The sequence below is a fragment of the Myotis myotis genome, unplaced genomic scaffold (assembly GCF_014108235.1).
Source record: "Myotis myotis isolate mMyoMyo1 unplaced genomic scaffold, mMyoMyo1.p scaffold_m19_p_11, whole genome shotgun sequence".
In the NCBI taxonomy this organism is placed as follows: Eukaryota; Metazoa; Chordata; class Mammalia; order Chiroptera; family Vespertilionidae; genus Myotis; species Myotis myotis.
The window spans coordinates 69,192,612-69,218,855 of record NW_023416315.1 but is presented as its reverse complement, the minus strand read 5'-3'; the positions used below and the strand labels follow the sequence as shown (position 1 = coordinate 69,218,855).

Here is a 26,244-nt window from a genome sequence, read left to right as displayed (position 1 = left end):
ATCATGTTTCTTATTCCTCTGTAATCTGTGGCAGTTCCACAGTCTTCCTTTGTGTTTTATGACCTTGACACCTTTGAAGGATGCAGGACACTTTTATTTTTCTACAGTGCCTCTCAGTTTGGGATTGTATGATGTTTTCTCCTGATTAAATGAAGTTAAACATTTGTGGCAAGAATACTGCAAAAATCATGTATTTCTTTTGGTCACTTTCTGAGGGTAATGTTGGCTGGGTTTCATTCCACTGTAAAGTTACATTTTTCTTTAAAATTAATAAATATCTTTAGGGGAGTGACATTTAGAGTGTTGCTAGAGCATTCTTTGAGTATTTTTAAAAATATATGTTTTATTGATCTCAGAGAGGAAGGGAAAAGGAGAGACAGAAACATCAATGCTGAGAGAGAATCATTGATTGGATGCCTTCTGCATACGCCCCACTGGGGATCAAGCCTGCAACCTGGGCAGGTGCCCTGACCGGGAATCCAACCGTGATCTCCTCGCTCAACCACTGAGCCAAGCTAGCCAGGCTCGAGTGTTCTTTTAAGTCTGATTAACAAGTACATAGAAAGGACTGTCACATCATAACACAATTATTTTCACAAGTATGTACTTTTTACAATGTTAGAATATGTTTATACTAAAAATTAATATTAACTTCTGATCTCACAATATCATAGCAGTTTGGTTGTTCAGTTTTGAGTGCATCAGTGTTTTCTCCTAGACACAATTTAGATACATTTAACATGCTTTGAGCTTAACTGTGATTGTATGAGATGATATTAGTGGGGAATCTTTAAAGGTAATATTTAGTACTAAGCACTTACTACTAAAGCCTCAAAACAGGTGCAGTTCATAAACTTGAGACATGTAATGAAATAATCTTTTGTAGCATAATGCACTCCTTATGTCACTTGGTATAAATTCCCTTCAAGTTTTAAAATCCCACAATTCTAAGGGTCACTGGGTGTGTGGGACTCTGTGGGCATGTACAGAGAGATGTATTTGTGTAGTAGTTACCAAGATGAAAGTAGGCAGGAAATGCCCACTTAGTGTCAAGAATTTGTGTGACTGCATCTTTTCATTAAAACATTCAACTCTATTTGTGCAAAAGATTCCCTACCAAAGCTACATTTTTAAGAATCACAACCTCATATGCTTTATTAGTGGACTATTTAAAAATGGGACAGTCCATGCTGAAATACCTCTATCTCAGCTATGTTCACTACGGGTGATCAATTTCTCCTGGGAAGACCTGCTTGCTACTTTCTATGTGGTAACATATGTTATGTTTGGTGTGATCACATCAATTAAAAGTTGTATTTTAAAATATCTCTGTAGCTTTGTCACTACTCTTCTGCCTTAGTCTACACCAGCGATTCTGAACCTGTGGGTCGCGACCCCTTTGGGGGTCGAACGACCCTTTCACAGGGGTCACCTAAGACCATCGGAAAACACATATATAAATACATATTGTTTTTGTGATTAATCACTATGCTTTCATTATGTTCAATTTGTAACAATGAAATTGGGGGTCACCACAACATGAGGAACTGTATTAAAGGGTCGCGGCATTAGGAAGGTTGAGAACCACTGGTCTACACATAGTAAGCTTGCTCCTTTGGAGTAGGAAATAATCTTCTCTTTTTTGTTGTTGTTATTGTTTTGTCACCTCCCAAACTGATCCAGATTCTTCAGGTCATACATTCAGTTCCAGTTCCACACGTTTGTGTTCACAAAGAACTGAGCTTTTCCAAATATCCAAACATACCCACTGACTCTTTCTTTTCATTTGCATCCACATCTTCCCTTCTGGATTCCATCTGGACCCCAAACCAGAAGTGCTGAGAAACCACAACAAAAGCTGCTTTCCTTGGACTTTCTAGCTCACCGGAAGTGGGAAACATTAGTCACTTCACAGGCCCCATCTCACTAGATTTTCAGTCCAGATCCTCCACAGCCCAGACAAGTCTGTGTTTCAGAATTCAGAATAGAGAGTGCCTTTTGGAATGGACTTCAGCAAGCAGGATCATGCTGGCCCCACCTGGTTAATTTGAGGCCATTTAGATTAAAAAAGAGAAAAGTGTGTGTTGGTTCAAGCATTTGGAATGCAGGAGCAATATAAAGAAGTATTCTAAATATTAATTCACGTTAATAAATTTAATTGAGTAGAACTAATTCATCTGCTTATAATTTGTTCCAACTTTCCTTTTCCCTGAGTTCATGGTGGACTAACCTAAAATTCTTAAGTAATATAATGTATGGCCACTTTTCAGCTGACATTTGCTTAGGAAAAGAAACACACAATAGTGTTATGGTATATGAGGGCTCATTACTACATGGACTCTAATGTGTTATAAGTAAGGGTATGAACTCCAAATATAAATACCAAGTTAAGCCACATGTATAATGATGCAACCCAACACCAAGTTCCATTATTTTTTTTAAAAAAATTGGAACTGGATGGAGGGGGGAACTGGGGGAAAAGAGGGGACATCTGTAATATTCTCAACAATGAAGATTTTAAAAATTAAAAATTCTATTCTAAAAAATTAATTAAATATAAATATTATAAAAAACAATTAAAATTTAAAATGTATTTATAAACTCTTACTAAAGCGGGATAACATCAAGCATGGAAAAGCATCCATTTTTAAATCAATGTTTTTAGAGATCCCATCTGCACAAAGTAGAATGACTTAGCTCGCTTCTAATCTTCATTAAATTCAAAGTCAGACAATTATGTAGGTTAACGTTGTTTACGGCAAATATTTTATGAGGACAAACTCTAAATAAAAGTAAAAATGTCTTCTATTCCTCAGTAAAGATGTTTAATTTTGTACTGCCTTTTAAAAGGGCAGCTACTTAGTAAAAAAAAAAATTATAGGTTTTATAAAGGGCATAGAGCTTAGAGATTTATCTGATAAGAATTTTTAAACAGAACAAGAAATATTCATTGCCATAACCCTAAATTTTGTATAATTAAAATGAGCCAAGGATGATAATCATGATTCCAAAATAATTTTACTGATTTGTACTCACTTCCTATCTTGTGCTCCAAACACTATCCACTCTGACAATTAATGAATGGCCATGTTTTCTTTCCGTTCCAAAAATGTTTCATATGCTCATCCTTCCACCTTGGAATGTTTACTTGATCCCCTTTTACTTATGTTTCCTCTGGTAAACTATCAGTTTTGTGAACACAGGCCGGTAATCAATGGTTGTGCTGGTCCATAGTCCTTCCCAGCCCTCAGAAGGAGCCAAACCTACCAACATCTTGGTTTCAGATTTCTGGGCAGCAGAACTGTGAGACTGTGCATTTCTGTTGCTCTGAGCCCTCAGTTCGTGGCATCTGGTACAGCCACCCTAGGAAACTAGTACACCTCCGAGGAGCTGTCAGTCCTTCCCTGGCTTTCTCTTATTTCACTTTACTCTTTTAAATCTTATTTTCTTTCCTTAAATTTGCGTTTTCAAATGCCCTGGCCCTTATGGCTCAGTTGGTTGGAACATGTCTCATATACCAAAAGGGTGTGGGTTCTATTTCTGGTCAGGGCACACACCCAAGTTGCAGGCTCAATCTCCAGTTAAGACAACCAATCAGTGTTTCAATGTCTCTTTCTCTCTCTTTCTCCTCTCATTCCCTTCCTCTCTCTAATATATATATGCATGATTAATACTAATGGCAAAATCTTCAAAAACAAGTAAAAGTTCATTTTTACTTCCCCATCTCTGGCCTACTATCCTTAATCTCTAAGAGAGCCACTGTTCAGAGTTGCTTGGTATCATTCAGAAGTTATATATGCACAGTCAAGCATATATAATATATATAATATATATATATCACTTTATTTTTGCTTAAATAGGACCATGGTATACATAATATCCTACAACCTACTTTATTGCCTTAATAGTATGTCTTCTAGATCTCTTCATATCTTCACCTGCATCTTTGTTCTCTAAGAATTATAAAATATGTCATTATACGGATGTATGAGTTATTTAACCTGTTCCCTACTGATGAACACTTGAGTTGTATCAAGTTTTCTTGACACAAAACACTCTAGTAAATTTCCTTGCACATGAATCTTTGCAGACTTTGTCACGTATTTCTGTAGGATAAATTCTCAGCATTTTAATTCCATTTGTGAGATATTTCCAAGTTGCCATCCCTAAAGGATATAAATCTCTTTTAATATGAGTTGCACTCTTTTCCTCACGAAAAACCTCCCGTTTTAGGACCACTGTGGTATGTAAAGGATGATTTCAGATGGATTATGCTACAATTACTTATTGCTAGTGTTTGCCTCAGCTGATTATCCTAAGAATGTTCACTTGGTGTCTAGTCCTGTAAATCATGCGGCTCCTCAGTGTTTTGTGGCTGGGTGATTACACTACAAGGAAAGCAATTGTTACATTCAGAGGCAATGTGAAGACAAAAAATAATGTGTTCCTTTGGAGCATTACAGTGAAATTAGAGCCTCAGGAACCTCATTTTTGAAGGAAAATGAACAGCCTTTCCGGAGGATGTGACCATGCCAGGATTGTTAAATTGGAGAGGTCACTCTTGACATATTGGAAAGAGCAGCAACCAAGGAACAGGGATGAAATGGAGTCTTCTGGAAGAAGCTGTGTGCCACAGGGAGTTAAGGTATATTTAAAAAATATTATATTGATTTGAGAGAGAGAGGGGAAAGGAGAGATAAGGGGAGAGAGAGAAACAATGATTTGTTGTTCCACTTATTGATACATCCACTGTCTGATTCTTGTATGTGCCCTGACTGGGGATTGAACCCGTGCCCTTATTGGGAAGTTAAGTAAATTTTTGAAATTATATACTAAACATATATATTCTGCACATGTTTGAACAAGGAAATCCTGTTAATGATCTCATTGCATTCTACTGCAAGTTCTGACGGTCAGTCCACTCAGGGATTCGTGAAGTCTCCAGCAAAATAATACGCTCTAAATGTGAAGCTCTCGGGGGTTAATGCCACTTGAACCAATGCTGCTAAATATTACCTTCTGCATGTATGTAGACTCAGAAATGACACTTAGACCAGAAAGGCTGTCATTCGATTTCTTGAATATGCCTGAAGTTGACAAATTACTAATAACACCAGAGAAGAAAGAAATGAGAGATACTAATGAGTTTTTTCCTTTCAAAATTGTTTAAGTTCTTTTTAATTAGTGGAGGTAATTACTTTAAGATCTAAAGAAATAGTAAAAAAGATTCACATGGCCTGAAAAGAAAAGGTTTCTTAAGACTCTCAGAGAAAGAGAGAAGTTTGGCTGCATCTTCCATGATTGTTTGACCAAGTGGGAGTATGTTTTTCTTCCATAGTAAGAAGTGCAGAAGTAGGCAGCCCAAAGTCTGTCTTTCATCTGCATCCGTAAGAAGAAACAGAGTAACCAAGAAACAGTGACATGAGGGAAGCAAAACTTTCCCAGAAATCTATAGCCTAGATCCACTTCCATTTCTTTGGCTAGAATTGTGTCCTATGGCCATGCCCAGCTGCAAAGGAGACTGGGAAATCAAGGTTTTTTTGTTTGTTTCTTTGGTTGGTTGGTTAGTTTGTTTTTGAGTGCTAGATATATTTCTACCTCCAACAAAAACGAAGTTCTTTATGGTAGAAGGGAAGAAAGGAGAATGGACATGGTGTAGGCGCCTCACATTGTCTGCTGCAGCACTTGAGATCATTTTATGTGACTTTTCCCTCTTCTCTCTCCACCTTTCACCCTCTTATATCGAGACAATGAGATCAGGGGCCTTAGTATCACACAGCCAGTTCATGGCAAAGCTAGGACTAACCTCACAAGCACGACTCTTACAGGGGTGCGCTTTCCGCGGTGTGCCGCTATTCTTTCCCCATAAAACGTGCTCAAGTTCACCCAGATATACTGGTACTGCCTTTTCTTCCAACTCCCTCAACTCTGTCGGCCACTCTATGGACCTGAGTCTGTATTGGGTATACACTTTGTTTCATTCAACATTAAAAAAAAAAAAGTAACATTGCTTGGTTGCACCTAGAAAATGATTAATATCCAGCAGGCTCCCCTAACTTTCCAGAACATCAAGGAACATGGCATCAGAGCTGAAAACAAAGATTAAGTGCTCAGGAGAAATTCATAAGAAAGCACAGAATATAATAGCATATTATTTGGCCTAAACTACAGAATAGAGGGTGTGATCTCATTTTTTTAAATTTATCTTTAGTGATGATAGTATTACAGCTATCCCCTTTTTCCCCCATTGACTCCCTCCATGCCGAACCCATTCCCCCTGCCCTGCCTAGGCCTTCACCACACTATTGTCTGTGTTCACGGGGTAAGCATATATGCATACAAGTTCTTTGGTTGATCCATTCCTACCCACCCCACCCCCCACCTTCCCTCTGAGATTCCTCATTCTGTTCCATGCTTAGATATCTCTGATATATTTTGTTCATCAGTTTATTTTGTTCATTAGATTCCACATATGAGTGAGATCATGTGATACTTGTCTTTCTCTGACTGGCTTATTTCACTTAGCGTAATACTCTCCAGGTCCCTCCATGCTGTCTCAAAGGGTCATAGATCCTTCTTTTTTATATCTGCATAGTATTCCATGGTGTAAATGTGTCACAGCTTTTTTATCCACTCATCTGTGGACACTTGGACTGTTTCCATATCTTAGCTATTATCAATAACACTATGAACATAGGGGTGCATTAATTCTTTCTGATTGGTGTTCGGGTTTCTAAGGCTATATTCCTAGAAGTGGGATCACTGGGTCTAATGACAGTTCCATATTTAATTTTTGAGGAAACTCCATACTGTTTTCCACAATGGCTACAACAGTCTGCATTCTCACCAGTAGTGAACTAGGGTTCCTGTTTCTCCACATCCTCGCCAGCACTTGTCATTTGTTGATTTGTTGATGGTGGCCATTCTGGCAGGTGTGAGGTGATACCTTTTGTCATTTTAATTTGAATCTCTCTAATGATTAGTGATGTCGAGCATTTTTTCATATGTCTCTTGGCCATCTGTATGTCCTCTTTGGAGAAGTGTCTATTTAGGTCCTTTGCCCATTTTTAATTGGACTGTTTGTCTTCCTTCTGTTACGTTGTATGAGTTCCTTATATATTTTGGATATTAACCCTTTGTCAGATGTATCATTGCCAAATATGTTCTCCCATGCAGTGGTCTCCCTTTCATTTTGGTGATGGTTTCTTTTGCTGTGCAGGAGCTTTTTATTTTGATGTAGTCCCATTTGTTTATTTTTGTTTCCCGTGCCCCCGCTGAGGTATCGGCAAACATATTGCTACAAGAGATGCCTGAGATTTTTCTGCTTATGGTTTCTTCTCGGATTTTTATGGTCTCACAACTTACATTTAAGTCTTTTTTTCCATTTTGAGGTTACTCTCGTGTACGATGTAAGTTGGTGGCCTAGTTTCATGAAGAAGGTGTGACTTTAAATTTTATTGACTTCAAAATCTACTGTCCCTCCCTCAGTCTCTGCTCTGTCTATCCTTTGCAACATTGCTTTGGTTCTTGTCTTATCTTGGAATTTACTGGAGCTGAGACTATTTCCTTAGAACCACCAGGGCTGGCCTACAGGCTGTTGCACAGCACGTGCCCCATGGGAACTTCAAACTGAGGTGGAAACATGGGATCAAACACAGAGTCAAGGCCCCTGTTTTAACAGGAGCGCTCACTCAGCCTGGCTTCCACCTACACTATGCTTTTCTGTGTTCCACATGATGCTTATTCTGTTAGCGTGGGCTCATATGTGGGGTCCTTGGTATTCAGAAAGGATAAACACTGAACATTTTAAGACATAATCATGCTCTATTGCCACTCATTGTTTCAGCAGCTTGAACGTCAGATCAGAACATGCTTCTGCATTACCACAGTAAGTTTTTCTAAGCTACACCTGCGGGTAATTAGAACAAAGAAGATGTTGATTTCGGTTCAAGATTAGCAGAAACTTCTGAATACGAGTTAGACTGGGTCTATTGAGGTCAGGGCCTTGCCTTGTCAGTATGGCACCTTACACGTTGTAGAGATTAAATCAGTATCTTTCCATTTTAAAGATGTATCCGCAACACTTAGGAATCCATTATGAATGAATCATTCTTCCTCTGAGTCATATGTTTATCACGGGTAAACTTGGAGGTGCCATGTCAAGATTACATGATTTAATTATTAAAATATAGATTGTCAGCGTATCTGGTTTTTTTTTTTTTATGACTTGTTTGTTGGTTTTTACATAAGATGTCAGATAAATCCTTTTCCCACCTCATGGCCTCTGGAATTTCTTCTTGGAATTCTCATCTCCCGGTTATTGCCTCCTTCAGTTCAGATGTGGTCTCCTCAGAAGGAGGCAACACTAACCTACCTATGTCCTATGTCCTTCGCTGATGATAAAGATTAAATTATCATCAGTGATTGAGCTTGGTTCCCACAGCGCAAGCCGTCAGCATATATAACAGTGTACCTTTCTCATTGACTGCTGTTTGCCGATTATAGGTAACACTTCAACAGCATAGACTAGGACATGAGCAGCTGCAACCTGGACTCTCTTTCTAATCCCCTATGGACGAATATTAGAATGTGATCACAAACATACACATCACATAACCCCAAACAAAAATTATCAGGCAAAGGCTTAATAAATCCAGACTTTTATAAATATTTCAACATCATTTGCATATATATGATTGCCTATAATGAATTATATATATATATATATCCTATATAATAAAAGAGTAATATGAAAATAGACTGAACGGCAGAACAACCAAACAACCAATCAAAGCGTAGTATGCTAATGATATGCTAAGGCTGCTCAACCGCTCGCTATGATGTGCACTGACCACCAGAGGGCAGATGCTCTGACCAGTAGGTTAGCTTGCTACTGGGGTCCAGCCAATCAGGACTGAGCGAGATGGGTTGGACATGCCCTGGAGCCCTCCCACAGTCCCTCCCTGGCCCGATCGTGCACCGGTGGGGTCCCTCAGCCTGGCCTGCGCCCTCTCACAATCTGAGACCCCTCGGGGGATGTTGGAAAGCTGGTTTCAGCCCGATCCCGCAGGTCACTCCCCTTGGGAGGGTGCCAGACACAGGGCTTATGGCTGGTGAGCACTGCTGTGGCAGCACAAGCCTCTCCCAATCCGGATGGATTGGGCACAAGCCCACAGCAGGCACAGTGGGGCTGGGATGAGCAGAAGCATCAGGTAGGAGCTGCAGGTGGCGTTGGACTTTGGGTTTCAGCCCGATTCCTGCAGGCCATCCGGAGGGACCCCACCCATGCACGAATTCGTGCACCGGGCCTCTAGAGTGTGTGTGTGTGTGTGTGTGTGTGTGTGTGTGTGTGTGTGTGTGTATATATATATTTAAGCACAATTCAGTCTGAAGTGCATAAATGCAGGTGGTTTTGTGGCCTGGTCATGTTGTTTTTCATATGGTGTGCATTGTTCTGTAACAAAACATGTTCTTTAGGTTTTTCTTAATTGTGTGTCTTAGAAATCTCTCCACATTAGTTCATTTAGTTCTAACCTTATGCCTGTTCTCTATGCATTTCATGAGAGTTTCTCTGGAGTAGACTCTAAAGTCTGACTTCAAGAGTATGTGGTCTGTGAATTTTCAATTTTGGTATAAATTGTGTTCCAAAGTAGCTGAGCCAATTTGCACTCCCATCAGCAGTGTATAATGGTAATTATTTTTCACTGCCCCCCATCACATTTTATATAAACATTTTTTAATCTTAATTGTGCATGATGACATTTTTTTTCTAGCCTTCAAAAAGGTTAGCCTTCACCAAAAATAAATGTATAGATAGATTTCACACACACACATACTCCTCTTTCATAGATGATTTTTCACACTAAAACCTCCTCGCATTATAAACTTAGTGTTATTTTAATTGCTTTGTGATAATGAATACTTTAATACAAATTACATTTCTAATCTTTAATAAGTATCCTAAAGTCCAGTTTCAGTCATGAATTAAAAATGAAAATAAGTTTACTGAATCAAGATTTCAAGACGTCTATACACCACCCCATGCCTTTCACCCCTTAACATTCTGGACCTTTTTGGATGAGTCCTGGGAATCTGAGCTGGGGATTAGGGTGTTGGACAGTGTGAGGGAAGGTGACTAGAAATTGCTCATTAGACGCAGAGTTACAGATCAAAGAAGAGCTCAAACCAGTTATTTCCCTCCATTATTGAGAATTTATTACATGAAAAGAGACTATGCTAACCTTTTATTCATTCAATAAATATTTACTTTTTCATACTGTGTGGTAGGTACTGGGTGTATGTCTGAGTTAAATAACTACGTGTTCTCGTGAAGTATTCAGTCTAGGGGAAAAGACTCAAGTACCAAACCTAATTGCCAATCGGAAACAGTAAGACGGAAACAACCAGTGCTGACATTGACAAAAACAGGGATACATCCTTGTGCTAGAGTTTCAAGAAGGCCTTGCTGAGACCTGAAACACTGGAAGATACTCTCCATGCAAAATTAAGGGAGAGCATCCCTAACAGAGAGTGCAGCATTTGTAACCTACCCTAAATTGTGTTAGACTGGGAGACCCTGTGAGAAGGTGGCAGCGGAACCAGTGAGGCAGGGTAGAAGGACACAGGGCAGGTATAGGTGCCGATAGCTTTAAAAAATCCGATAAGAAAAAATTAGAGTGATCCAACCTGCTAGAGTAGAGAAGAGAGGAGGGAAGAGGTCCCTGAGAGCTCCAAACTGCTGTTCCTCACAGCAGCATCAGACTGAGGAAGGCAGCTCTTAGTAAGGAACAAGCCTCCACAATGATACCCATGGCAGGGAGATGTTACCGACTATTATAAAGACATGAATATGTTCCGAATAAAATATATGTGTTTAATTGTATTTAGGGCATACCATGGGTCATTAAGAAATCTATATATATAAAAGCCTAAGTGGCCATTATGACCGAACGACTGGAATGACTAGTCAACCAGTCACTATGACGTGTTCTGACCACCAGAAGGCAGATGCTCAATGCAGGAGCTGCCCCCTGGTGGTCAGTGCACTCCACAGCTAACCGCCTGCAGGCAGCCAACCTCCCACAGTCCCTCACCCACAGCTGGCAGGCCAGGCTGGGACAGGGAACCGAGGGTGGGTGGCGGCGGACACAGCTCCTTTCCCAGGAAGGCCAAGGGCCGGCTCCCTCCTTGGGCCAGTGGCCAGCCTCCTGCGGTCCCTCCCCCTGTTCCTCCCTCCAGCAGGCAGGCCCCAATTGGCCCTGATTGCTCGCAAGGCCTAGGGACTCCCCCCCATGCATGAATTCTTGCACCAGGCCTCTAGTGTTGAAATAAAATTCATCTGTGAAATTAGCCTTCTTCTAGAATATCCTCCACTTTCCTTCTCACGTTAACTGTCTTTTCCTCAGTGTTAGAAGATAATAGCATCCTCTTTATAGTATGTTATATTTTTAATGTGTCAACACACGGGTTTTCAAAGTAAAACTTGCATGAATTTCTTTCAAAATTGGCAAAGCAATACAAGAATGTCAATAGCAAAATAAAGATTAAATTATCGTTAGAATTTATACGGATCCCCTAATGTAAGAAGCTACTTACAGCACAAACAACAATCAATAAGTCAATATGCTAAGAAGAGTAAACAAGAACTGCTCCCTTTTATCTATAAATATTATTTGGCACACAAAAGGTCTTGCTTTTTATTACTATGGGGAAGGTTTATTTCAATGACAACTAATTTCTGTCATTTGAATTCAGGATTGTGGTTTGCTGATTCACCCGGAGGAAGCCTGTGGGTTGCAGCCTATTTCTTCTGACTACATTGAAGCCATTTCACAGCCCAAACTAAAAACTTGTCCATCTGGGGACACAAAAGGTGACTATCACACTGGCTATCACATCTCTTTAAAAAACTTTAATATAGATAAGTATATGCTTATTTTTAAATCCATATACACAAAGCTCAAGACAATAAATCACTTTTTCATTAGTATGAACTTCAGCATATGTAATTAATGTAAATGCATTGTTTTAATATGTGAAATATTTTGATTAATTACTTTTCTCTTCACCCTCTGTTCTTTGCCCACATAATTCGTATTCATCTACAGATCTCAGCTCAAACATGACTATACCACAGTCTTCCTTGAGTCTCTGATTTGTTTCCTTATTCGATACTAGAGGCCCTATGCACAAAATTGGTGCAAGAGTAGGCCTTCCTTCCCCTGGCTGCTGGCACCAGCTTCCCTCTGGCACCCGGGACCTGGGCTTCCCTGGCAGAGGGAGGCCCCACCCACCCACCACAGCTCACCAGTTGGTGGCCTGGGCCTCCCCTGCCAGACGATCATGGGACGATGGCCAGGCCCCTAACCAATAGCATTGCACCTGCCTTGGCTGGTCTGGCGCCAGTGGGTGTCATAGCATGGTCATCTGGAAGGTCGTTTGGTCTAATTAGCATATTATGCTTTTATTATTATAGTGTCCCATAACACCCTGTGCTTTTCTCCCATAGTGGAGTCTTTAAATGATTATGTATGTAATTAATTGTGTAATGTCAGTGTTCCCAGGCTGTCAGCTGCACAAGGGCAGGAGTCTCATTGGTTCACATTGTATCAATCCACTTCCCACTATAATTTCTACAGAGTAGGCACGAAATACCAATAAGTATCTGTCGATCTTGTCAATCAAAGAAATGCAAAGAATACACGTTTAATTTTATTTTTTAACTTTATTTTATTTTTTCCAACACCATTTATCCCCTCTATGCCCTCTTCTGCCTCCATCCATCTCCCTCCACCCCTGCAATCACCACACTGTTGTCCATGTCCATGAGTTCTACCTTTTATTTTTTATTTTTTTTTGCTCAAGCCCTCCCTTCCCAGGCCCACTCTCCCCAGCTGTTTGCCTGCTCTCTGTGAGTCTGTCTCTATTTTGCTTGGTAGTTCAATTTTGTTCATTAAATTCTACATATGAGTGAAATCATATGGTACTTGTCTTTCCCTGACTGGCTTGTTTCACTTAGCATAGTGTTCTCCAGGCCCATCCCTGCTGTTGCAAAGGGTAAAATTTTCTTCCCTTTTTCCAGCAGAGTAGTATTCCACTGTGTAAATGTACCACAGCTTTTTGATCCACTCATCTACTGATGGGCACTTGTATTGCTTCCAAATCCTGGCTATTGTAAACAACTGCAATAAACACAGGGATCCATACATTTTTTTGAATTAGTGTCTTGGGTTTCTTCAGATATATTTCCAGAAGTGGAATTGCTGGGTCATAAGGCAGTTCCATTTTTAATATTTTGAGGTAACTCCATAATGCTTCCCACAGTGACTGCACCAGTCTGCATTCCCACCAACAGTGCATGAGGGTTCCCTTTACTCCACATCCTCGACAACACTTGCTTGTTGATTTATTGATGATAGCCATTCTGAAAGGTACATGTTTCATTTTAAATCATGTTCTTTAATTATAAAAAAGGTCTCTGGGAAGATTAATAATGTCTCCCATATATTGAGCATAGTAGAGGCAGGAAAATTATGATGTCCAATTCAAATGAGAGTTCAGACCTGCCTAAGCCGAGAGCAGACCATGAGTGAGAGACTTTGGTGCCACTGGCCGCAGCCGCAGCCTCCCTCCCACAGCCCCAGCCCCCTCCCGCATCCTCCCTCCCGCAATGTGCTTCTTTCAGTGGAGACCAGTGGGGTCAAGCCGGAGCTGGGACTGAGCATGCCTCCAAGGCCAGCAGAGGTGCAGGGGTCATCTTCTCTAAGATTCCTGGTTCCCACGCTGGCCTCCTGACCCCAGGTCTCCCTTCATCTAAAAAGTCTGAAAAAATACTCAGGAGCTTTTCTACCCTTGCCATGAACTTCACACCACAGTGTAGATGGGAAATGAGTTTCACAAATGGGCAGGACGAATCGCAATTTGGCACGCCCAGTTAACAAGCACGGGCGTACCGCATCCTTGAACATGTGTTCTAAATAATAAATTCCAGTCAGGGCATAAAGAGTGGTTTGCCCATTACGGTGCATCAGGTGGTATAATTCATGATTCTCTTGGTGAAGTGAGATACAGTTAGATACTCTTGTATACAAAAGAGACACCAATGAGTCTAGTAAGTATTGTTTTAATCAGATGACAATTTATGAGAATCATAAAACAACTTAATTCCATTCCTCCTACTGAACCAAGCCAAAAGTTCTTCAACAAGAAGTCAAAGATACATTACTGAGATTCTTCCGGAAGTCGTGGCCATTAAGTTTGCAGGAACCTCGGCCAGGCCCTGATGGGGAGCTGTGACTACGCCTGTTCCTCACAGGAGAGGCCCCCACAGAACAGGAGCCTTCTGGTAACTTGAGTAGCTAGGCTTCTTTACAGAAACCCCCAAACTGACTCCCCAAGCAAGCCCATCATCCTCATCTGACTATTACAGGCCTCCATCATCTGATCCTCCTGTCTCTCCCAGCTCCTCCCAGCCTTTCCGCCTCATTTTATGCCAATGATGCTGCCCAGGACTCCAGGCTATTGTCCATGCCATTCCCTCTCCTACCAGCCTTCCCAGCTTGGCCTCGGTCTTCTGATGCTCTCTATCTTCCTCTCCAGGAAGCCTTTCTTTACTGCCCCACCCCCAGATTAGCTTCTCTTCTGTGCTCCCAGAATGCCTTGGGCACATGTCTACAGTAGCACTTACCTCATTGTTTCAGGTGCTTCATTTACACGTTTCTCTTTCTTTTTCTAATTAGTAGTCTGTAAAGTGGAATGATGTATCTGAATGGTCAGTGGCACAGGACGAAGCCAGCAAAGATTAAAATATATGCACATTTACTTTTTATCTAATCACTCTTTTTTTGTTTTATAATGCAATTAATGTATACATATAGAAGTACTCATATATGTACGTCCCCACGTCCGGTACAGTATATATGATTCGTATGTCAAATGCGCATTAGCAATACATTTTTACTAATGACCGCCCTGGTTTGCATGTTTCTCTAGAACAGAGTTTGTCCCTTATTCACCTTTCAGTGTCTAATACATGATTTAAAAATGGTTGATGAACTGCCCTAGCCAGTATGCTCAGTGGATAGAGCATCGACCTGCAGACTGAAGGATCCCAGGTTCGATTCCCATCAAGGGCACATACCTCAGTTGTAGGCTCCTCCCCAGCCCCGGCCCTAGTCAGGGTGCATGCAGGAGGCAACCAATCAATGTGTTTCTCTCACATCGATATTTCTCTCTTTCTCTCTCTCTTCCGCCCTCTGTAAAAATCAATGGAAAAATATCCTCAAGTGAGGGTTTAAATTTTTCTTTAAATGGTTGCTGAACTAAAACCATGTCCCAGCTCTCCTCCCTTCCACAGAAGACTGTGTGCAGCCAAGGCACAGTCAACCAGGGATAAATGCTCGGCCCTTGAGGTCCTAAGTATTCAAAGTAAATGGTGAGACTGGGGACAGTGGTTTGCAAGAACGGATTTTTTATATATATCTCTATCTATATAATTTTTTTTTTTTTGCAAGAATGGACTTTTTTGCTTCTGGAGATCATTTTCCTTCCTTGATAGTAGGACTCCCTTCTGTTGAATGAAGTTATCATGGTTGACAGCACAGGAGGAAGTTTACTTAGGAGCCCTAGCCTTAGCTTCTTATATTTTTAGGCCACAGATTATTTCCAAAAACTGATTTTCACAGCCCATTACAGGCATTTGGCAGAATCGGATCCATTCTTTCACCTTGCCAATGTAATGATGGCCACAATGTCTTTTCTATAACACTAGCTAATATAATTTTGAGTGGCTGTATATTCCAATTCTTTAGTGGATTTCTAACCTTTAGAAAGTAATTTAAATATAAGACACAACCTAAGAATAAAATCTGTTACTTCACAAGGAAAAAATAATTCTTCTAATTTGGAGAAAGAAGAGATGTATACAATGATTATTGAATAAGAATTACCTTTAAGGAAAATAGTTCAGATTTCATTTTATGCTATGTGCACAAAAGCATTAATCAGACCTTATTTTTAAGTAAAAACTGCTTTACTTTATAGCATTATAAAATCTAGAATTAGTATTATCACCTATGTGATTTTATATCTCAATGTGGCCCTAAATCCAAAAGTTAATTTTTTTCTCCATTATATTGCCTGATCTCATTCACTTAAATGGCAGAAATCTAACTCATTAAATACAAAGCTATAATTATAAATCAAATAACTTCTCACAAAAGGCAGTTTTATGCCTCAGAATGTTTTTCCCTAAAACATATGTCATATTTTATTTCAGAAATCACAGCTTTGATTCATTCAATGTTTAAATACAGAACATAGAATTTATGTCCTTCTTTTTGACAATTTTAGGTAAGAGCTGGTATCATTTAAGATGTCAAGGAACTCCAGTCCTGCAGATGTATCTTTTAAGCAGTATTACTAACTTGAAAAAAAGGCATTGTTAACCAATACAAAAATGCAGTGTTAGGGCTGTATAAATATATAGTAGTATGAATCAATGGGACCAATATTTTAGAGACCCAATCAGTTGTCTGTCCCCGTCCCCCAAAACTAATTGTACCCATATTTGTACCTTTGTGCTTGTATTTATTTGGCCACTTGTCTCTTCAGCCATAGCAGCAAGTGACCAAAGAAAGCAAAATTAGCTGCCAGTGAAGGGCTGGAGGAGAGGAGTGTGTCTGTGGGAGAGGATGCATGTGCTCTTAGATATTCAAGGATCTGATGAAAGCTGAGCCCTTTAAATATAATCTCATTAGCAGAAACACCTTCATGTCCCCAACATCCTGCCATCCTCTTAGAAAGAAAATCAACAATCTTTCTGTTTGAAAAATAATCTCTGTCAACACATGAACCCACTGAATAAATTCAAGTATTTGAAGGAAAGATAAGTTCATTTAAAAAATACAAAAACCTATTTATGGGTTTTCCTGTAAATGCCACAGATGACACTGTTAGGCCATATTTCATTTTCAGCTGGTGATTCTGTGCTGACCTAACTCAACATGATAAAAGGATCAGCAAAGTGGAGACTTCTAGGCCTCAGTTCTGGCCCAGCCCTGTCATGAACGCATGATTTCACTTCTGTCATTCAACGCTGTAGGCCTCAGTTTACCTCATTTCTGAAAGAGGAGGAGACCCAAGGCCCATTGAACCCCATCCAAGAGGGTTCTATATGTTCACAAAATGCAAATCTCTATGAAGTAAAGTCACTTCCAGAAGGAGGTTTTCTTGAGAAATTAATCAACAAACATTAAACTTAAGGCTATGTCTAAATCACATCGAATTAGAAGAGGCCAAGCATAGAGGTGAAGGAGTTGATTATGGATCACAAACCCTGTGTGCCAGGAAAAATTAGATGTAGAAAGCAAGTTATATTTTGAATGAAAAGCACAGAAAAATTTATACAAGAGAGTCAGAGGGTGAGACAAGCACACTCCTAACACTTTCTGTGTTGTATCTTTTAATAATACCACTAAACTCTACATATGGAAAGTGGAAACACCTTTCACCCAGCAGACCTTTTTCTCTCCAATGCATATAGTCACTTCTTCTGCCTCACTTCTCTCAGGTCCAGCCATCACTGCCCCTAAACACCACTGATTCCATATGTCCAATTCTTGTCTATCCATAAGACCTCATTTCAGTTTATGCATTCCATGGAACCTTCCAGACAACTCTTGCCCCCATGACACTTTCTTTATTCTGAACTACCATGGTTTACTTAAGGTAGGGGTGGGGGGGTAAAATGTATTCATCAATTGCTAGGTATCAGGCACTATGGCAGGTGCATACATATTTTCCATATAGAGAAAATTAAGTAACCTATACAAGTTAAACAGTTGTTCTCAACCTTGGCTGCACATGGAATTACCTAAAAAGCATTTCAAAAATACTCTATGATGGAGAGTATTATACTAAGTGAAATAAGTCAGTCAAAGACAAGTATCACATGATCACACTCATAGGTGGAATCTAATGTACAAAATAAACTGATGAGCGGAATGGATCCAGAGACATGAAAGCATAGAACAGAGTGTAGAATCGCAGAGGGAAGGCAGGGGAGGGTGAGTGGGTGGGAGTTAATCAACCAAAGACCTTGTATGCATATAAGCATAACCCATGGACACAGATAATAGGTTGCTGAAGGCCTGGGGGGCGGGGTGTTGGACTGGAGGGGGCCAATGGGGGAAAAGGGGGGACATATGTAATACTTTCAACAATAAAGAAAAAAAGAATTAGAGAAAATAAACTTAACTATATTTAATTTTTTTAAAAAAACCCACAACTCCATGAGTCCCATACCCAGCCCAGCAGCTCAGATTTAATGAGCCTAGCAAACAACCCGGGCATGGGTGATTTCAAAAAGCTTTCCAGGTGGCCCTTCTGTGTGGTGTTGAGATCCTCAGAGCTAGCTGGAGGCAGAGCCCAGGTGTGTATCTCCAAAGCCCAGACTCTTTCAGGATCACACAGGTAATTTTTTACTTAATTATGCATTACTTATTATTATAATTATTTGACTTGTATAAATTATAAACTTTTTGTCTGATTATAAATATTTGAGGTTTAGCATCAGAGTTAGGAGGCTTAAATTGGATAATTTATTAAAAGTGCTTAGAATATCCCTAGCACCTTCCAGGTGCTATGAAAATGTTATTTTTTAAGTTGTTGTGATATTTTTAACACTAATAGCATCTAACATCTAATAGGGAAGCTACTTCAATAATGTACTAAATTAAAATAATCCTAGAGAGTAATATTTTCTTTTATCTCCCCCAGTTTCTCTCTCTTAATGTAGATGCACTTTTTTCCCTTTCTGTGAGGGGAAAGAATGTATTAGTAAGACGTAAACTAGCTCTCCTCTCACACACACCCGCATACACAACCCGGACATCCCCGTGGTCGTGAAGTGCAGATGGCACCGTATTCATCCCCCGAAAGGAGAAACTCTTCCAGCTAAAATCAACGTAATACCTGATACTTTTGTTAGCAGAGCCACAAATCAAAGCCAGCATGGAGAACGTTGTTCAAATTTTTCCTTTCAAACTTCAAAAGTTCCTGGGAATATTTATCTCCTCAGTATTTTAAAGAGAAACATTTAGTAGTAACACAGGCAAGCCTTTAGGGCAGAGCATATTACTGCTGTAGACATCAGGGAGATGTCTCCTTCTCCACAAAGGAGATAAATGACCACTTCATGTTTAATGTGCTAGTGCACACTCCATTTCTGAAAAGACAAACAAGGAAAAATCAAGTCATTTCTTGATTTTTTTTCTAATAAATTATTAATGTATCTACTCACACTAAGTCAGTCAGAGAAAGACAAGGATACTTGTCTTTCTCTGACTGACTTATTACATTTAGTATGTTTTGGATGCATATTACCTTATCAATAAAATAGAAAAGATCTTAAATACACTGAGAATATTCATTTATTTTGTACACATTTACTAAAGCTTGGGACCTACTTCGTGCCTGAAGTCTACTAGGAACAAAAATGAGTATGATATTGTAACTGTGCTTGGTGCATTAATTGTAAATCCTCACACCAATCAAGTGAGAACACTACATATCTCATCTAACAGCTGAAGAAATAAAGGCAACGGAGCTAAAAAGAGGTGAAGAGATTCACACCAAAAATGACATCCATCAAATTAAGGAACTGGTCTTCAAAATAATAAATTATCAGGATATAAAAGTAATTTTCTTAATGGATTGCTCACATAAGCATGAGTTAAATTAATCACTATTTATGACCAACTACCTCAATATTCGTGGCTCCCCACCTACGTTGGTCCTAAGGGTCTAATTTTACAGTTTAAAAATGTGACTATTTTTTAAAATTATTTTTTATTTATGCTCTTTAATTGAGTAGTGCCTGATCACTAGACTTTGTATAAGTGCGCGGTTTCACAGAACTGAACTCAGACTTGATTTCAGCATGAACTGTGCCATTTCAGATCATTGTGTAGCGAGACTCCCTTTGGTTGGAGAGAGGCCACGCATTGCTCCACGCGATTAGTATGGCAAGAGTGGTCTTCTCACCGCAGCTTCCGGGAGGGTGTGCCACGGCTGAACCCCAAGGTCCCTTGCAAACTGTCATTTCATCAGTAGAAACTGAACCAAAGGAGGTTTTGGTGTCTGTTCCAGGCCAGTGGATCATGCCTTGCCTTAGTTGTTCAGACAATCGGACCTGTGACTGGAGAGAAATAACGTGGCAGCCCCACGACTGCCAGTATGGTGTCCTCACTAAGCCTCAGCTGCAGCAGTGCCTGGGAGCAAGGAAGGTAGGTTTGGATCCAGTGGGGGAATCCTTTCCTTGACACCACCCACAGCACCGGTGGCCATCAGTCGCACCTCCCAGACCAACCCCTGCCCTCTCACTCTGCAGAGCCTGCCTAACCATGCAATTGGCTTTTTAACTTGTGTAAATGTTATCATAGAAGAGCTTTAACAATTCTTGCGCAAAAGCATGCTGTTATTTACAAATACGTCTACTTGACAGATGGAGGATATTAAAGTCATATCCTGTGCTGGTCGCATTCCATGGTAGTTTTCTCAGCACAAAGTCGTAACAGCTCGCCATGTCCGCTGACAGCTGGCCGTGCGGAGCAGCTGGCCTTGACAACTGCAACCCTAGCAGAGCACAGCAGGCCAAACAGACATCTGCGGCTCACACAAGCGTGCAGTCCTCCTGCATGTCAGACTCACTTCTGCTAGAGCTGACCGAGAGCATGGCATGGTCTCTGCACACTGGCCTTGCGATTTCCTTCCCATTCCCGAGCAGGGCTCGCATGGTCCTCCTTAGGCGGCCTTTCCTTTGGTGCGGCTTCTGAGCTGGTTTCTTAGCCATGCAGTCTTCTTGCGAGGTGCACTCTGACTAGGTCCATTCCAGCCGAGCTCTCAGACGTGTGAACTGGGCACATAGGCTGAGATGCTTGGTCACCATGAAGTAACAAGGCCTCATCCAGGTTTCAAAGCTCGTCGATTACATGGGCATTTCCTTAAAAAAATTGTTTGTAAACTCTTACATATGGACAAGGTTGAGTTCAAAAACTGATTTAAAAACAACTCTATTAATGCATAAAGAAACGGGCACAGGACTGGATGTATGACAGTTTTCATATTTTCAGTTTATATTTTCTACTAGCAAATAATTTCAGAAGAATGAAGGGGTGAGAGGGCAGGGCCAAGGATGGACTTCTCCATGGTGATTACAATGTAAACACCCTATTCTGTGACCGAGATTATATCTAAAGATAAAGTAGGAAGGAAGGGAAAACATTTATAAATATTTTTATTAACTGAGCATTACTTCTGTACAGGAACTATGGTGCTTTCTGACACCCTACATCCAACCAGACTGTTAGGTCCATGAAGGCAGGAAATGGGTGTGAATCATTGCCATACTCTCACTGTTAGCACAATTTTTGATACATAATAGTCACTGAATAAATATTTGTTGCATAATCCGATAAGTTAAAATCTTGTTTATTTCTAATCTAGTTCTGTGAGGTAGATACTATATCTACTGTTTTCCACTTCAGAAAATTAAAGCTCAGAGGTTAATTCATCCATGATGGCACAGGTCTGTGAGTGGCTACTATACAGGCATTCTTAACCACCAACTTGGACATTCGAACCTTGATATCTTAGAAATGCAGGACTGGAAGCAATAAAAGTAGTTGTTGCCATACAATCAGATTTCTCTAAACTCTTTCAGAATACCATTCTGACCTCAGAATTTAGAGGATTCAGGAAAATTCCAAAATGTCACAATCCATTAACCTGAAGGGCAGGAGATATCAATTTAAGTTCATCGCTAAATTCCATGGCTTTGGACATGGTATACATTTTTTCTCAGACTCATTTTCTTTATTCATAAAATAGTAAGTCTACATGACCTAATCCTATGCTGTAGATTAATCAACATTATAGAAAGCTAAAGCCTTCCTTCCTATCAGAAAATACCACGGGTTGGGTAGCTTAAAGAGATACTTATTTCTCACAGTTTTGAAGGCTGAGAAGTCCCAGATCTGGGTGCCTCTTTGCTGTGTCTCCACAAAGCAGAGAGAGAGAGAGCCCTGGTCTCCTTCTCTTCCTTTTGGGATTAGCCTCCACTCTTGTGACCTCATCTAAACTTAATTACCTCCCAAAGGCTCTACCTCCTAATAACATCACATAGGGGTTAGGGTTTCAACATATGAATTTTGGGGCACACAGACATGAAGTCCCTAATACTCTTTGCTAATTTTAAAGTTAATTATTCGCAACTTTACAAAGTGATGGTAAGAAAAAGGGAAGATCACTTTTTCCTACCTATTAGACAGATTCGATATTGCAAAGTCTAAAAATAAAGGCCTATGATCAGATTAGGTGATAGGAGCAGAGACCTGACTTCTTTGCAGAAAAGACTTATCTTGGAGATTTTCACAGTACAGAGTTGTCCTTCAGACCCGCATGCTCTGAAACTCAATTCACCAGTACATTGGCAATGGTCCTACAATCTGTTTTGTTTGCCAGGATGCTAATTTCCTCTATACACAACAGGGAAGCATTTTACATTTTAAGCAGAGTAGTGGCAAAACCAGAATTAGAAAGCTCATCCTGTAGAGGTATGGAGACTGCCTGAGGGAAGGAGGAAATGGGTGCTAGGGAGATGGAGGCTGTTTCATGGAAAAATTCAGTCATGCAACACTGAGGAGGCAAGAAAAAGTGTGGAATATGTATAGAATAACCCCACCAATGGAAAAACTAATGCAAACATGCTTACATACACAGAAAATTTCTGGAAGTAGCAAACAGTTCAGAGTGATTACATAAGAGGTAAGGACTGAAAGAGGGTGGGATGTTGACAGGACTGGCTACAAATTTTTCAAGGCCCAGTGAAAAATGAAAATGCAGGACTCTGTATTCAGAATTATTAAGAATTTCAAGAAGTCAACAGCAGCACAATGAACCAAGCACAGGACCCATGCAACTGTTGAAGCCACGTGCCCATGAAACAGACTCGGTAGTAAAGAAGGGTTGGTGATAGGTGAGGAGATCTGTCTAACTATCTGTATTATTTTCAATGTTTTACAATGTGTGAGCATTTTGTAAAGCCAAAAACCCATATTTTAAAATGTATAAATCAGAACAAGAGTGAGAACAGTGGAAATGCTAGGAGGAAGAGCCTAAGGAAGATAATTTATACTTAGAATCAGAAAACTTTGTAATATACAGGCAGGTGCATATGTTCATACACCACACAATCCAGAAATAATTGTGTAAACAACCTATATAATAAAAGGCTAATATGCAAATTGACCAAACAGAGGAATGACCAGTTGCTATGATGCGCACTGACCACCAGGGGGCAGATGCTCAATGCAGGAACTGCTCCCTGGTGATCAGTGAGTTACCACAGGGGGAGCACCGCTAAGCCAGAAGTAAGACCTCCCCCAAGGGGGCTCCCAGACTGCAAGAGGGTGCAGGCCAGGCTGAGGTGAACCCCTCCTCCAAGTACACGAATTTCGTGCACTGGGCCTCTAGTTTAAAATAATAACTATGCAGATTAAAAATGGCGGGAGAGTAAGTGGATGCTGCACAGACATGCTCCCAGGACCAAACTGGAATTACAACTAAAATACAGAAAAACTTCCTGAATAATCAATTGGACACTAACTGGAGAGAACCCTGATAACCGAGGATGGGAAGTGGAGACCACATAGAGACTGTAAGAGGGGTGGAGGCGCGAAAGGGTTGGCCAGGCTCCCACAGACTGCAAATGAAGTTCTGGAGAGATATCTCAGCTGCAGGGGGTTGCCACTGAGAACTCTGGGGTCTAATTCCCAAACTGAGCCTCCCAGCAGAGAGCACCAGAACTAAGGATACCCACATAATATCTAGCTGTGAAAAGCAGCAGGTTTGCTGTCTGCCAGGAAGAGACAGCCGGAAATGCAGACACCCCCTTAAAGGGCCAATGCACAAAATTCCCTGTGTATCCTTGTGCTCTGGCAGAGGGAGGGCAGAGTGGACTGGAGCTGTGTGAGCAGAAGCCAGGGTTGGGGATTCTGGGGTTAGAGCTGAGAAGGCAGACCCCTGTTTTCCTGTGCTGAGTCATTTCCTCTCACTGCTGAAGTCATCTTTCTCATGCAGACAATTGGTATCTAAGTTGTTTTGCCTAGGGGAAGATAGTTGACTTACCCTATTGGAAAACACCTTGCCCCACAGTGTGGAGTTTCTGCAGCTCATTAAAAGACTGAGAATAACAGCTAGCCTCCAGGCAGAAGCAGTTGCCCCCACCCTGTTGGGAAAAACTCTCACCATACCTGTGGGCAATTTCCTGAGAGCTATTCCAGACTATATCCAATCAGTCTGCAAGCAGAAGCAGTTTCTGGAGGTTTTGAGTCTTTGCCTGATCTAATTAGTCAGAAACAACATTTGACATTGTCCTGCACTAGAGATTGAGAGGCATAGCAGATCTACTAATACATAGTCACAAACCCAAACAGGCACCCAAAATGAGGACACAAAGAAACAACCCCCAAATAAAAGAACAAGTGAATTCTCCAGAAGAAGAGAGAAATGAAATGGAGATAAGAAATTTTTCTGAGAGTTCAGACTAATGATGGTAAAGGTGCTCAACAGCATGAGAAAATATATAGTAACTATGAAAACAGAAATAAAGAATGCCATAGCACAAATAAAGAACATATTGGAAGGAATACATAACAGATTAGGGGAAGCTGAGGATCAGATATGTGAATTAGAAGATAAGGTAGAAAAAATTCACTCAATCAGAGAACCAAAAAGAAAAAACTATTAAAAAACAGGAGGACAGCTTAAGGGAGCTGTGGGACAACATGAAATATAACAATATTCACATAGCAGGTATTCCAGGAGAGGCAGAAAGTGAGAAAGGGATAGAGAATATGTTTGGAGAAATAATGGCAGAAAACGTCCCTAACCTGATGAAGGCAAAAGTCACACAAGTTCAGGAGGCACAGAGATTCCCAAGCAAGAAGGATCCAAACAGATTCACACCCAGACACATCATAATTAAAATGCCAAAAAATAAAGACAGAGAGATAGTTTTAAAGACAGCAAGAGAAAAGCAAACTGTTTCCTACAAAGGAATTCCCATAAGGCTGTCATCTGATTTGTCATAAAAAATTCAACAGGTCAGAAGGAAATGGCATGAAGTACTCAAGATAATGGGAAGCAAGAATCTGAAACCAATATTACTATATCCAACAAGGGTATCTTTCAAAATAGATAGTGAAATAAAAAGCTTCCCAGACATAAAATAATAACTATAAAGTACTTAGTTGTTAAAAAAAAAAAAAAGTTCCATTTGTGAATAGGAGTAGTTTAGCAAAAGATTTTCCAGTGCCTCTATTTTTCACTTTCTATGATAATAATATACATATGCAAAGTGATCTTGAAACTCTGATCTGTCATTACTGGGATAATTAAGTTTCCATCCTACCCAGAATTTTCTATTTCAAAGACAAATAAATGTTGAAGCATACCAATTACAAAAATAAGTAACAAATATTTTAGCTCTTAAAAACCTTATATACTGCTTATACTGATTTTTTTTCACTCTTTCAACCATGTCACACATTCAGAAAAAGATACATGATATATGAACAACATTATACAGAAAATCACTTCACATATACGTGAGGAGAGCAGGATTATGGAGTAGTAAGAGCCTCTGTTTTTACAGTTTTGATTCAATCAAACAAAGTGATTTTGTTTTATAAAAACCTATCAGAGTAACTCTACTGTCCTGTATCAGAAACCTTGCAATCTCAGGTAACCCTAACATGTTACCACAGAGGAGGGTCCAATTTAACAAAGGTAAGTGCAAAATACTTTCTGTAATTCCTGCAATGTCATGTTGTTCATTCATCCAGCTTTTGTTGAGCTGAGAGTCTATTCTAAGTCCATACATACATCATATTCCTCCAAGGTGTTAAATCTCTAACAGGAGACAAATGAGAGACACAGTCATTACAGCATTCTGTGATAATTGCAGAAGTGGGAGAAGCACAGAGGCAGGTACCTGACCCGGGCACGCAGGTTCTGGAAAAGTTGCTAAAAATGGTAGTGACAGACAATCTACCAATCACATTGCTTTGAAATAGTGTAATTCAACTAAAAAAAATAAGAACCTTTATTTTCCCCAAAAAAGAATCTATGGTGAGAGTCCTATCACTCAAGCCCAGTGCTTTCTTTGATTCCCCTCTCACTGGA

At 40.2% G+C, this 26,244-nt stretch overlaps 1 protein-coding gene across 2 annotated transcripts in view; it reads left to right on the top strand.

Annotated features, from left to right (window-relative positions):
- Nucleotides 1-26,244, top strand: part of CPED1 (cadherin like and PC-esterase domain containing 1) — a 281,289-nt gene that overhangs the window by 215,559 nt on the left and 39,486 nt on the right. For both annotated transcript variants that reach the window (XM_036328853.1, XM_036328852.1), the window contains 2 exons: nt 11,755-11,872; nt 20,149-20,285. In XM_036328853.1, coding sequence (XP_036184746.1) covers nt 11,755-11,872; nt 20,149-20,285 — 255 coding nt within the window. The remainder of the gene's footprint in view (nt 1-11,754; nt 11,873-20,148; nt 20,286-26,244) is intronic.